Raw genomic sequence first — 12,888 nt, 5'->3', positions numbered from 1 at the left:
TGGGGCTCTGCATAAAGTTGAGAAATTGCCACGATTGGGTTCACGCCCCTACACCGTTACGGACGGAAGTGGAAGGTGTGTGAGCAACGGCTTTCTGTTCATTATGATGATTTGATGATGTGACGAATTGATGCCGAAGCGGCGGCTGCGTTTTAGGCGTATCATTTATGAGTGTTAAGGAAGCAATTTGACGTTTACTAAGGCTGCTCGGTGGATAGGGCCCGGAAGAAGGTGGCCGGGGAGAGAGTTTTGTCTGGCTTGAAGCTAGCAAGAGTCTCGACCCCATGTGCCGGGACCCGTCAGTATTTAACGCCGCTTGCCTCTTGTGAAAGTGCCTGTTTCTCTAAATTGCCAGTTACCATATACCATGGTGATGAACGAATTACGGAGTGTCCGGGTATTCAATTACTGCCCTTGCACTTCAACAAAAATAGAAATAAAACAAAACAAACACGCCAGCACATGATCCCATCGCGGCGACGGCCGACATTCTGATAACTCCAGTCAAACGATCACAGCAACGCCTCCTCTCCCGACACGCCGCATCCGTCCACGATGGCATCGACAGTCGCGGCGGTGCCAACCTTGTACACCTGCTTCTTCGCCTACGTCGACCCGCTCATCGCCCTTTACGGCGCCTACCTGAACTTCCTGGCCCCCGGGCAGGCCGTGGCCTCGATGGCGCCGCTGTCCACGTACGACCCGGCCACGGTGTTCCTGTTCCACCAGGCGGGCGGGCTGGCACTCGCCGTGGCCGTCATGAGCGCCCTGGTGCCGCGGGTGTCGGAGGACCTGGCAGTCTGGAAGGTGCTGCAGTTCTCGCTGCTGCTAAGCGACGTCGGCGGGCTGAGCGGCGTGTACTTTGCGCTGCAGAGGCAGGGGAGGCTGGAGCCGCGGCTGTGGTCGGCCGACGACAGGGCCGTTGGCGGGCTGTACCTGTTCATCACGGCGGTGCGGCTGGCGTTCGTCTTGGGCGTGGGGTTTGGCGACGCGGGGGAGGTGAGGAGAGGGGCGAAGAGGCATTGAGGTTTTGGGGGGAGGGGGAGGGAAGGCATGCCCTTTGCGGACGGTTGGAGTGAGTTTTTGGAAGGGCTCTTTATGGTTCACATGTGTGGGTGGGAGCCGGACTGCGAATTTTCTTGTTTACAAAAGTAGGGGCCTAGGCATATTGATCTAGGGGGTAACGCTGACATAGTACCGAATCTGACAAGGCGGTTGAAAAACACTTTCCAACGAGATCAAGATGGTAGACTCACTGCCCCATCCGGCAACGTCACAAAAACGTAAAATCGGCTACCCAGGCCCGAGCCAATCAACATCGATAGTCGTCACTCTGCGAGTCCGGCAACTGCTTGGCAAAACCTCAAAAAATACTACTATTCCCAAACAATAGCTACCACTACCAAGTCAGCCTCGTACAAAGAATCGCGACAGATACAAAGAACAGGAAAGGAGAATTTCCCGCCCAAAAAAAGCAAGCGCTGAGACAACAAAAAAAAAAGTAAAAAGAAACTGGAATGTCAAAAAGTCCACCACCCACGCACCAAATTCAGCTAGTTCTCGCGGCTCTTCTCCACCAATCCAACCATCATCTAAGTCAACCTCATTTCCGACCCTTGAAAGGGCCAAGAGGAGAGGTCTCCCTCGCCAACGTCGTTCTCCCCTTTTGCCCATGGCCGCGCTTTTCACCAGTGCGGGGGAGCGAAGCCATTGTCGTAGAGAGCCGCGACGTGCTTGTCGTCCGTCTTGGGAGCCGCGACATCGCGCTGGTTGATGCGCGGAGCAGACAACTGGTCTCTGACGGGGCCGGGTGCCGGGGCAGCCGTGGCTACGGCAGCCAGGCAGGCGACGACGAAGCTGATTGCGTACATTGTTTTTTTATCGTCTCCTTTTTCCTTGGGTGTATATTTGTAGTGTGTGCAAGTTTCAATGCCCACAAGGCAGTTGTGTATATGAAAGAGGGGGGTGTAGAGAAGAATGGTGCCGGCTGCTGTACGGTGAGGCAAATCCTCCATCAGGGCCGGGCTCTTGATTCCCTTTTATACTCGACGTGTCGGCTTGGCTGGGGCAGCTACGTCTTTTTTTTTTTGTTCGTCGTGTCTGCGTGCGCGTGCCAGTCGACTTGCTGGTGCCTGGACGCCGGTGGTCCCCGGTGGAAAGCCAAAAGGGCGGTGGTGATGCTATACTTGGTGCTTTTGGTTCAGTTGAAGATTGAGACATCAATGATTGCAGCCACCCCCATCCGCCATGTCTGAGACACCACTTTGGCGTCTGCAGGGAAGGGAGAGACGCGCAGCATCTCCCCCCCCCCACGTCCCCCAGAAATGCTGTGCAGATACTAGACCTCTGTCCCAAGACGCGCATGGTTCCTATTCCTGGCAGATTGGCGTCCCCTGGCGGGCTGGATCATCTGGACTTTTGTCCGGTTGACTCGGAGCGCTTTAGATAGCGGCCGAGTTGGCTGCGTCGCGAAAATAGATCAACTGGTGATGGATGGTGGTATTGCATCCGGTGAATGGAACGGGGTTGCGACTCCTGGACACGCAGAAGTGGTTCTTCATGCGTCCATTTCCTGCCCTTGCTGTACTCCGAGTGTCTATCAGGAGAGAGAGACTCGTGGTCCCCCTTAGTGATGACATGTTCCAACTTATCGCTGCTGTATGCCGACTTGGACACGCGAAAGTCCTCTCTCTATTAAGCATTCGACCTTGGATACTCCGTCAGGTGTGACAGGGTCCGATCCTGGTCGCTGGCATCTTTATCAATAAAAAATCTCCGATGCCGTGACGATCCATCCCCATCGCCAACCCGTGAGTCCATCATCTCATCTTCGGCAATGTCACACCCCGGCAGCGACAAGGGCCGGGTTTCACCTCGGTCCCTCTCACTCTCACAAGTTCATAACCAGCCGAATCATGCAACTAGTCCAACTTCAAACTCTTCAATTATGTGAGAGTACTCCGTACATCATCCCAGACTTGAATTCGCCTACAAGCCCATATGGATATTCAACAGAGAGGAAAACTCCCAGCAGCCCGTGACTCCATGCTCCGAACATCACATCTATGCTTTATATTTCTGCTGCCCGGTATTTTCGAGACCAATTATGCTTCCTTTGATTCAATATGCGCTCTCTTCACCTCCCGTTCTCCATCGCTGCCGTCCTGTGTTGCTCGTTTTTTCTCCTTTTCCCGAACTGGCTCCTTGGCAACTCCCTTTCGTGCCTCCCGTTCTCGTCGCTCATTCTCCTTGCGTAAAGCTTTTGACTCGAATTCATGCCAGTCTCCCTCAATCTCGGCCAGTCTTGGTTGGATGGTTAGCCCCAATGCCTGGTTTAAAAAAAAAAAAAACACAGCTAATTAACAGAGGCTCAACTTACTCTGTTGCCTGTTTCGGTAATGGCTCTTCCGTGGTGAAATAAGCATGCTGCAAAGCTTCGGCAGCGGTTGGTCGCTTCGCAGGGTCATATTGGAACATGGCAGATAGTAACTCGAATGCTGCAGGAGTCAACTTTGAAATGTACTTGTCGAAAAAGACGCTCTTCCGCTTCACTGTTGGCCGAAGGAGTTCAAACCAAGCCATGTCAACTAGTCCAGGCCATTCCTGGCGGTTCGGCGTACCCAAAACACTGTAAATTTTTTCCAATTGACTCAGTTCTGTGCCATCGCCTGGGAAAATAGCTGTCCTGTTGAAAATCTCCACCATCACACATGCCGCGCTCCATACGTCCACAGCGGCTGTGTACTGGGTTTCTCCCAACAGCAACTCAGGAGATCGATACCAAATAGTTATGACACGGTTGGTGTAATCCAGTTGGTGTCGCTTCGCATAGAAGCGAGCAAGCCCAAAGTCGGCCAGTTTGAGCACGCCGGTGTTGCTGACCAGAATATTTGCGGCTTTGATATCTCGATGCAGGACACCACGAGTGTGGAGGTAGTCCAATCCCTCAAACAGCTGTTTGGCCAGGTCCTTCTTTTGCGCAGGTGCCAATTTGAATGTTGGGTGGTTCAAAAGACCTGTCAAGTCGTGTGACAAATATTCGAACACCATGAAGCATTCGTTCTTCTCCACCATAACTTCTTGAAGATTGACAATATTAGCATGTCTCAGCGACTGCAGCAGTTTGATTTCTCGAACTGCCGTCACAGGGAAGCCGTCTCGCTCGCCCTCCATGCGGATGCGTTTCAGAGCAACTAAGCCCTTTGTATACACGTTGACACCTTTGAACACTTTGCCATAGGTCCCAGATCCAACCACAGATTCGTTGCCAGGTTTTCGGTAAAACACAGATTCAGACCCAACCAAATCTGGCTCCAAAGAAGGGCGTTGCTTGGCTCGTCGCACAGTTTTCTTTACCTTCCGCGTCCTAGGAGCTATCTTGGGGCCGTCTGGAGGCGGGTTCCTAAAGTCCAGCCGCTGCCTGGCCGATGCAGGCTCTGTAGGCGCCGAGCGGGGAGGCTCTCTCTCCGTGGTACTGTCTTTCGTAGAAACATCCTTCTTTGAAGGTGCATTGAATTTTTGTGAAATCTCCGGCTTTGGTGCCGTTGGTGTGGGCTTTGAAGAAGCTTTGAAGGCAAAACTGAACTTTCCTGACGCACTAGACTGGGCGGATCCAGGACCTGTTGGCGTTGGGCGAGATGGAGCTGCTTGTGTCTCCTCAACAGTCTTCTCTCTGGGCGGGACATGAACTCCTGTGCTCGGCTCTGCTGACCTGCTTTCTCTATCAATATCCATCCCCGCGGGTTTGGATCCGTCGTCCTCCCTAGAACCACCAGCAGTGCTATAACGCCTTGGCCCGTGTTCGTCTGCATGCTGCGGATGTGATCTTGCCGTTGAGTCTGAGCTAGCCGGACCCCAAGCTTTGGTATTCGGCCCTTTGAACCCCCCCCGACCTTGAAAGGGACCGCCTCGTTGACTGCCTGCTTGGGATCCCGCCACGCCTCGATAGTTTCCCGAGCCATAAGAGTTCATCGGGCCCGACGGAGCCCCGTAAGGAGGGGATCGCGGGGGTTGTGAGTGATAATGGTCTGCTGGGCCGCTGGGTGGGCCATATTGACCCGGGCCATGGTGGTATGGAGGAGGGTGTTGACTATGCATATATTAGTAATGATCGTAAATTATTGATACGAGGAAAGCCATAAACTTACTGCTCAGGGGTATATTGACCATTCCACCCGGACCGCCCTGCTCCATAAGGAGAAGTAGACTGCGAGTTATGAAAGGAGCCGCCATGCTGAGGAGACTTGGAGTAGCCTCTTGAATCGGTTCCATAATAATGCCTGTGACCGTACATGGAATTATACCCTCCTCGATAACTGCTCCGAGATGCCATCTCGTCGTCTATGTCAGAACGGGAGGGAAAATGCGGCTCTACAGAGTCTCCCTGATGTCTGATTTCGCGATGGGATCTAGGGGACCGCTGTGGCGCTTCTCTCTGAGATCGGGAGTCGTTGCCGCTAGCAGGCGGGCCGCTGGGTGCAGCTGCAGAGGGGTGGCTCGAGAGAGAGGTGGTGTGATGGCGGCGAGAAGAATCGTGTCGACGGCTTCCAGGAGGAGATGGACTCCGTGATGTCGGCCGGCGGTCTTTCGACCTGTACTCTCTAGATCTGGATCTGGGCCTGCCAGAGCTTCTCGACGGCCGGGATCGTGACACGGATTCGCGCCTGGACCGCGAGCGAGATCTGGAGGATACCTTGCGTTTCGATCGGGAGCTTCGTGATGGGGAGGGAGAGCGACGAGAATGAGAGTGGCGACCAGGAGATCTTGATCGATGTCGATGGTGGTGGCGATGGCGCTCGTGGGAGGACCGGCGTCTATGCCTTCTCGACTCCGTGTCCGGAGAACGGTCTCGAGATGGCCGGGATGTTTCGTGATCCCGCTTCGATCGTTTTCTGTGAGGCGATTCAACCGAGTGACTCCGTGCCCTGTGCCTCTTGGCCGAAGAAGATGGAGACACCGGGGCGACTCGTTCACGGCTACGACTGCGACGACGTTCGTCGTCAGGATCCCGGTGGCGTGCCTTTTGCGCTCGATAACGTGGAATAAGATCCTCTACTTCGGGGCCTCGGCGTGCAGATTCGGTTCGATGTTGTCGCGAACGATCTCTGCTGCGATCGCGAGAACGACGACGATCGTCTCTGGACGAGGCGTGACGGTGCCTTGAACCAGAATGGCGATATCGAGACTCGCTGCTTGGGCTGCGACGGGCCGCCCTGGGAGGAGATCCTGGCCGATCCGAGGATGATACTCCTCTACCAGTTCGAGCCCGTTCTCCGTAATGGCTTCCTCCAGAATCTTTCATGGCAACATGCCGACTTCGACACGGATGGATTGGCGGATTGCCTATGGCGGCGAGTACCCCGTTTGAGTTTTAGTGCTGTGAGCAATAAATCGCCGCACCTTACCCGAATGACAGGGGATCTTCCCGCCCACTCTGACAGCACTTGAGCTGCTGCGCGTCCGCCCCGAGAGAGATCCCATCACCCTCCTGGCTCACTGAGAGCAGGAAAAAAAAAGCAAGTCGTCAAGCATGATGCAGATGGCGGGTGACTAATACCCAACATTCTGCAGCCTTCTTCAGCTTACCATGTTAGGCCGACGACAAGCCAAATATTCATCATGAAACAGCCCTTGGGGCTGCTTCTGTGAAGTCCTTGTTCCCCGCCTCGCCAGACCAGCTTCAACCTCAACCACCAACGACCAGCTCTGTTCTGTCCATGTCGAATGAACCCCTTACCATTTGCAGCACCGCCCAAGAGGCTTTTTAAATGTGTTCGCTATCATGAACTTCCGACCCGTTGCCGTCAATGCTGCCCCTATTGGAAACTTTGTCTCACAAGATCGTAGCCTCGCCACTGCTCCTACAGCGACAGGCAATGGAAACTACATACTAATCCTCTCGGATAATTTACGAAACATCCCTCCATCTGTCTGTTCAACATGTGTCACAGAATGGTAGCTGTGCGAAATCGTCAAATCCTCCAGTTGGCAGATCAGCCATTCGCCACGTTGTCAAGCCCCTCATCACAGCTGGTAGGTAGACCGACGACGCTCCCTCCGATATCATAGCACAGTGATTCTTGTTGCCACCTTCCAAGAAATGGTTTTCAAACCACTATAAAATTTTCACCGGGCTGAGTGCAAGTCTGTGGCACGTCGATGTTGGTCATTCAAAGCTGGCCATTCATATGAAGTGAATTTGACGAGTTGAGGTGTAGAAGCTCGCAAAACTTGATATGACAAGATCAGCATATATGCTGTCTGCGGTGTATCTGGCGTGGCGTGTAGAAGGCCGGGGAAGACGGGTTGCCTGGCCCCGAAATGGGTGGCGCAGGATGTGCCGTAGACATCTTTTATAATCAAAGATGTGGTACCAACCCCCTTCTGACAGACGGTAGCCTTTGATCGTTGCATGATCCTCCGGGGTCAAGTATGGACGGCCAGTCTCTAAACAATGACTCACGTCATGTCATAGCCATCGTTGCATTCGACAAGTCTGCAGCACATGCGCATTCTTGCGTTGGAGCAAACCAATCCGGTGTGCGGTGACTGCATTTTTCGACCATGGCAGCATTATCCGCACAGAGCCTCAAGTTCTGGTCCGATTTTCAACGTGGTTGTATCTCGGACTTGATGTCGGTTCTAGTTGCAAAATGATTGATTGCTAGTCGACCCTGCGGCCGCACTCTAGGTTGGGTGTCATCTCGTTACCGCATTTTCGATGAATCGGTCAAGAACCTAATGGGGCACCAGTCTTTCAGTTAAATAGGATGCTAACATGTTAGTATGAACAGGCATGTTGCCGCAACGTAGCCGACTTTGTCATATTGTGCCCAAGTTTGATAGAGTTTAGGCGTGAAGGTGCCACGACTGTGCGCAAACGCATGAGACAAATGGTGGAGTCGTCTACCTGTAGTCACGTGATTATTCCAATGACCGACTGTCGGATGAATTGGCTGCCGTTATTCCGATGACGCAAGGCAGGGGTCGGGCACTTGCCTCGGCTGGTCCGCTGAAGAGAGTCGAAGCACGGAGATCGGGCTTTGAATAAATCGCCTGTTACAGAGTTCCAGACCATTGATTGGGTAGTACCTCAATTTCGATGGCAAAAAGATGGAGCCAGAATCCATTTGAAGGTTAGAATACGGAGTACTCCGTAGTATCTACGGAGAAGCTGCCTCGTGTTGCAACTTTCAGGAAAGAACAGGGAAGTGGCCAATGCAGGAGTCCCAAGCTCGAAATGTGGACGTCAGCTTACCTAGCAGGTAGTCAAAACGAGATTGTGTTTTAACCTTGAAATTTCAACCACGGGTCTGTGTCCTCCGAGACTTTCTGTGCCAGTGCCAGTGCCAGTTACTAAACGAATTAACCGATTTTGAAGCAGTTCCGACAATTTTGAATGCAATTAAGCGACCTCTGGCCCCCCCCTCAGAGAATCACCTACATACGTCAAGCCTCGAGCAGACTTTGTCACGGCAGTCTTCTGCCTAATTTATTTGCGGTGACTAGGCATATTGGTAGCTATGGAGTGGTTCGGCCATGCCAAGGTAGAGTTCACTCACGCCCCTGCGCCGCGAGCGATACGGGAGAAGGATGGCAAGGAGACAGATTTGCTCAAGATTGTTGAGGAATCAACGCCTCCATGCCACTTGAACCCGCTGTTGTTCAATGGCCACATTCAGACAATGTGGACGGCCACCAAACCCAGCGGACCTCCAGTATACTATCGTCGCAGGACATTTGACGCCGACCACAAGACGTACAAAGGCACCTTTGCTGTGGACTTTGCTGTGCAACCGTTTGAAGGGGGCGACGAGACATTACCCAGGAGAACCACTTACTACACGGATGAGGAATTCGACAATATAGGCTCAGATGATTCCAAGCCTATGCTGGTCGTTTTGCACGGTTTGTCTGGAGGCTCTCACGAGATATATCTGAGACATACTATTGCTCCTTTGCTAGGAGATGGAGGTTGGGAAGTATGTGTAGTGAATTCGAGGGGATGTGCAGGGAGCAAGATCACCAGTGGCGTTCTTTACAATGCTCGAGCTACTTGGGACTGCCGACAGGTTTGTGAGATGCTCAACAGCTCCTGAGAAATGCTTGCTGATCATATATAGACCGTAAAATGGCTGAAGAAAACGTTTCCGAACAGACCGCTGTTTGGTCTCGGGTTCTCCTTGGGAGCCAACATGCTAACCAATGTAAGTACCTAGCAGGTACTGAACCACGGATAGTTAGGCCATATATATTGACCAGAAGCAGTATTGTGGTGAGGAAGGCGAAGACTGCCTTCTAAAGGGAGCCGTCGTATGTTCTAACCCGTTCAACTTGGAAGTATCAAGCAAAATGCTACAAAATCGATTCATCGGCAAGGAGGTGTATTTGAGAGTCATGGGTTGTACGCATCACTCCAATCCCGCCGTTACTTCTGTTTTATGGGTCTAACAGTGCCGCCAGTTGCCATGAAGAACTTGATCAGCACGCACAAAGAAGCCTTGAAGAAGTACACCGACCTTGATCTAGCCTCCCTTGAAAAGGTCACGTATTTATATGATTTCGATCGCGAGGTCCAGTGTGTAGCTTTTGTTCCAGGAAATCTGCGTTAATCACTAACCATACATCAGGTGTCCAACATGGGGATACCCTACTGAAGATGCCTACTACCGTGATGCATCTTCCACGGATGCTGTCTTAAACATCAGGATTCCTTTCATTGCCGTCCAGGCAACTGATGACCCTGTAAGCAAGCCGGAGCATTGAAGACAGTCTTCGATACTAATGATTCGGTAGATTGCTGTGAGGGAAGCCCTTCCCTATGCAGAATTCAAGCAAAACCCCAACACTGTCATGATTACCACATCCATGGGAGGTCACCTATGCTGGTTTGAGATGGGCAGCAGTCGATGGCATCCCAAGCCGGTGGGTTCGCTTTGACATCACGGATCTTTCTCGTTGAGCTAACTACGTGGCCTAGATTTGCAACTTCCTAAACCATCTTGCGTTCAAGGCCGACTTGGATAGCATTACGCCAACCAGATTACCTACTCCAGAAAATCCAAAACACGGTGCCGACTACAACCCAATGCGTCGTAAGCTTCAAATTTTTGAGGATTAGATGAATGTGCCAGACATAAGGAGCAAAAACTAGAGGGGCCATTACATTCAGCGAGACCTATGCCAGACATGGAGTAAAATGACTTATATAGACAGGATTCTAATGCCCAATACAAGACTGGAAAGAACATTGAATTCCGTGGTTTGTGTGCCCAATCTTTCCCGATCCCATCTGCGCTGCCCACACCGTTCAAACAAGCGAAACCCGCCCAGTGGTATGCCCAAACTCCAAGCGCCGAACGATGCAAAATATAGCGAATATCATCATGCAGTTTCTCCTGCTATGCTTCAAGACGCCGCGTATTACGGACATCATGCAAACGCAACCTTCTTCTTTGACTTGGTAGCTTTCGACCCTGCCGATGCCAACATCTTGACTAAATCCTCTTCTTCGCCACCACTCTTTCTCTTTCTCTTCTTTCTCAATGACTCCTTTGCATCCTCCAACTTTGATTTCTTTTCCTGCTCTTTCTTCTCAGCCTCGAGCTTGCGCGCCTCCCTGATCTCTTCCATCTGTCTTGCCTTGATCATTTTCGACTCGATCTCACCGTTCTTTTCAGCTTGAACTATTGCCATGATAGTCCCCATGCTCTCCTAACCGCTGATCAGTCTCAAAATTGTCAAAAGCCATCAGATTGAGCGAACGGACCTCATCATCAACAAAGACCTTGCCCTTCTTCTTCCCTTTAGGCTTTACAACGCCAACAGGCGTTACCATATTCAATGTGGGAATACCCAATTCCGCCTCTGTATAGACCTTCTTCTTGGGCTTTTTAAGAAGCGCCGCGCGATTCTTTTCCTTGACTTGCTGCGAAACGACGGGGCCCTTGGGCTTTTTGGATTTCGAGATGCCGTCGGTAGCAGAACGCTTGCCACCGGCACTACCTCCGGTTTTAGACGAGGCATCCTTGGGGGCGGCATGTTTGTTTTTGATAGTTCGCGTTTTTGAGGCCGCCATTTTGGTTATTTGCCCGTGCTGGGACGCTGAGGAGTACCGCGGGTTGTTTGGTAAGATCGTGGTAACGGCGACACAACTTCCAGCAGGCAAGGAAATTTTTTTTTGGAGATAAGCCTTTGCGACGGGCGATAAGGATTGCTTGGGGAAGAGCAGGTCAATGGAAGGAATACTGGTGGGCTGGACCTGTAGTGGGGCCGCTAACTGCAGGCAGGCGCAATGGGCAAAACACCGTGCGACTTGTGCAAGTGACAATCGCTGAGGTTGGCGCAATTCTCACTGTCAACTCGCTCCATACAGAGTCTACAGAGTATATCTACAACAGGCCTCCGGCAAAGCATCAATGCTATTCCAATTTACCTCTGCCATGCTCACTACTCCAGGCAAGCCAACTACCACCCTCTTCACTATCAAACGCCACAGCGCCCAACGTAATATCCCGTCTTTGATCATAGGGTCTGGTATTATCTATCTCGCCTTTGAGAAACGCCACATCAAGTCATTACAAAACGCTGCATCACACGTTCCCCCCGAAACTGGCTCCGCACATTTCCCTATTTTGAAAAAGAAGCCAAGAGAAGCGGCGCTAGGTAGGTGAAGATGGCTGCACTAGCTGCGTGTTGATGGGCACTAGAATGCGGGGGAAGCAATAGGAGACACAGCCCAACTGGACTCTACACACTTCATGTAAACGGTGAAGTTGATACTGGGTAGGATACGGGTACGGGTGAGGTAAGCAGGGAAACCGGGAGCTTGCGCACCACCACCAACCCCATGGGACTGTTGTCATCGGCTTCGTCCCTTGCTCCTTATGTTCATAAGAGCCTATTTAACCCTATCGTGTAGCAAGACATTCTAGAGCTCAGCGGTCAGTACGATCATCGTGGTAGAGGAGGACTGCCGAAACAGACGTGATGCTACAAGAATAAAGCGCAAGCAGGGTTGCCTGAGGATAGACGAAATTGGGGGCAGATGCTTACAGTACACTGGACGGAGTTTGGAGAACACAATTGAAGCCGTACAAACGCAGAAGTCATCAGAAGAGAGTAAGTAGCTCAAGCCGCCCTCGGGTCATGAGAACGAAGGACGGGCGTTGGCAATGCGTATTATCACCACATCAATGCTGTTTGTTTCTGACCTTGCCTTGCTTCCATTCTCTGTGGCTGAATATTTACCGGCTAGTGTCGTAAAAGAAGCATTAAAGCATCAAACAAGTGACCCTCCCATCAATTGGTCTCGGTGCCCATTTGCACAACCTTGGTATTAGTAGCTCCATCATTCTTGGCACTGCAAAAGCTAGAACCCAATTAAGGCCAAGAAAAATGGACAATTGATGCCAGGGTTCGTTGTTGACCCATGCTGCAAAGAATTTCTTTTGACCTCCACAACACCAACCTCGCTACCTCACACCCACCATCCATCTCCAAGTCGCTCTCAGAAAAAGTCCAAGATCCACAGACCACGCCGCATTCCATAACTGCAACACTGCAACACTGCTGCCCTCGCCTACGCATCGTCCCGGCCTCCCTGCATTTCATCATCTCACAAACTTGCAAACAACAAATATTTTCCCATTTGACATAGTATACGTCATCTCTTGATCTGTCGACGCACCTCACGCCACTACTCACTGTATACTGCTCACATCAACTGGCTGCCTCGCACAATCGTGTTGCCCTGAGCTTCGCTGTCGATTCGATTCTCCGTCGCTGCCTTGCATCACGAACCTACGCTCGCATCTAGCATATAGCGTCAACACCGCCGCCTCCGAATACCTTCTGCGCTGACTTTTGCTCCCATCGCACATCGTCGTC

General features: G+C 51.8%; 5 protein-coding genes across 6 annotated transcripts; 2 read left to right on the top strand and 3 right to left on the bottom strand.

Annotated features, from left to right (window-relative positions):
• The first annotated feature begins 7 nt into the window (after nucleotides 1-7).
• Nucleotides 8-1,053, top strand: J3458_020767 (uncharacterized protein). Its single transcript, XM_066122225.1, has one exon. It carries the CDS (start codon nucleotides 556-558, stop codon nucleotides 1,024-1,026), a length of 471 nt encoding a protein of 156 aa, XP_065972852.1. The 5' UTR covers nucleotides 8-555; the 3' UTR covers nucleotides 1,027-1,053.
• A 632-nt stretch (nucleotides 1,054-1,685) lies between these two features.
• Nucleotides 1,686-2,015, bottom strand: J3458_020766 (uncharacterized protein; the record flags this gene model as incomplete). The annotated part of the gene is made up of 1 exon (XM_066122224.1): nucleotides 1,686-2,015. One exon carries the CDS (start codon nucleotides 2,013-2,015, stop codon nucleotides 1,686-1,688), a length of 330 nt encoding a protein of 109 aa, XP_065972851.1.
• Nucleotides 2,016-2,466: 451 nt separating this feature from the next.
• Nucleotides 2,467-7,844, bottom strand: LSK1_3 (serine/threonine protein kinase, CMGC, CDC2/CDK subfamily). Its single transcript, XM_066122223.1, has 3 exons — nucleotides 5,148-7,844; nucleotides 3,380-5,089; nucleotides 2,467-3,303 (listed from the first exon to the last, which is right to left on the bottom strand). Exons 1-3 carry the CDS (start codon nucleotides 6,299-6,301, stop codon nucleotides 3,105-3,107), a joined length of 3,063 nt encoding a protein of 1,020 aa, XP_065972850.1. The 5' UTR covers nucleotides 6,302-7,844; the 3' UTR covers nucleotides 2,467-3,104.
• Nucleotides 7,845-8,036: 192 nt separating this feature from the next.
• Nucleotides 8,037-10,236, top strand: J3458_020763 (uncharacterized protein). Of its 2 annotated transcripts, XM_066122221.1 has the most exons (8): nucleotides 8,037-8,310; nucleotides 8,381-9,071; nucleotides 9,123-9,206; nucleotides 9,268-9,403; nucleotides 9,463-9,577; nucleotides 9,630-9,744; nucleotides 9,796-9,924; nucleotides 9,980-10,236. In XM_066122221.1, exons 2-8 carry the CDS (start codon nucleotides 8,523-8,525, stop codon nucleotides 10,118-10,120), a joined length of 1,269 nt encoding a protein of 422 aa, XP_065972848.1. In that variant the 5' UTR covers nucleotides 8,037-8,310; nucleotides 8,381-8,522; the 3' UTR covers nucleotides 10,121-10,236. The 2 variants fall into 2 exon arrangements, with proteins under 2 accessions (XP_065972848.1, XP_065972849.1); XM_066122222.1 differs by lacking the exons at nucleotides 9,796-9,924; nucleotides 9,980-10,236 and having other exon boundaries at nucleotides 8,037-9,071; nucleotides 9,463-9,744.
• Nucleotides 10,237-10,431: 195 nt separating this feature from the next.
• On the bottom strand, nucleotides 10,432-11,194 carry LOC1_2 (60S ribosomal subunit assembly/export protein; the record flags this gene model as incomplete). The annotated part of the gene is made up of 2 exons (XM_007814135.2): nucleotides 10,769-11,194; nucleotides 10,432-10,713 (listed from the first exon to the last, which is right to left on the bottom strand). Exons 1-2 carry the CDS (start codon nucleotides 11,075-11,077, stop codon nucleotides 10,432-10,434), a joined length of 591 nt encoding a protein of 196 aa, XP_007812326.1. The 5' UTR covers nucleotides 11,078-11,194.
• Nucleotides 11,195-12,888: the final 1,694 nt, after the last annotated feature.

This window comes from Metarhizium acridum (assembly GCF_019434415.1).
Source record: "Metarhizium acridum strain ARSEF 324 chromosome Unknown scaffold_574, whole genome shotgun sequence".
Taxonomy (NCBI): Eukaryota; Fungi; Ascomycota; class Sordariomycetes; order Hypocreales; family Clavicipitaceae; genus Metarhizium; species Metarhizium acridum.
Note: the sequence above shows the minus strand (reverse complement) of the source record. Positions and strands in the feature narration are given on the sequence as shown.

What these genes read in the sequence shown, in the direction of transcription:
- J3458_020767 (XM_066122225.1), top strand. Translation starts at nt 556, where the DNA reads ATGGCATCGACAGTCGCGGCGGTGCCAACCTTGTACACCTGCTTCTTC.
- LSK1_3 (XM_066122223.1), bottom strand. Translation starts at nt 6,301, where the DNA reads ATGAAAGATTCTGGAGGAAGCCATTACGGAGAACGGGCTCGAACTGGT. An exon ending in GGTCAATATACCCCTGAGCA is followed by an intron (nt 5,090 to 5,147) that starts GTAAGTTTATGG and finishes ATATATGCATAG; the next exon opens with TCAACACCCTCCTCCATACC. An exon ending in TTACCGAAACAGGCAACAGA is followed by an intron (nt 3,304 to 3,379) that starts GTAAGTTGAGCC and finishes CATCCAACCAAG; the next exon opens with ACTGGCCGAGATTGAGGGAG.
- J3458_020763 (XM_066122221.1), top strand. Translation starts at nt 8,523, where the DNA reads ATGGAGTGGTTCGGCCATGCCAAGGTAGAGTTCACTCACGCCCCTGCG. An exon ending in GTATTTGAGAGTCATGGGTT is followed by an intron (nt 9,404 to 9,462) that starts GTACGCATCACT and finishes CAGTGCCGCCAG; the next exon opens with TTGCCATGAAGAACTTGATC. An exon ending in GATTTCGATCGCGAGGTCCA is followed by an intron (nt 9,578 to 9,629) that starts GTGTGTAGCTTT and finishes ACCATACATCAG; the next exon opens with GTGTCCAACATGGGGATACC.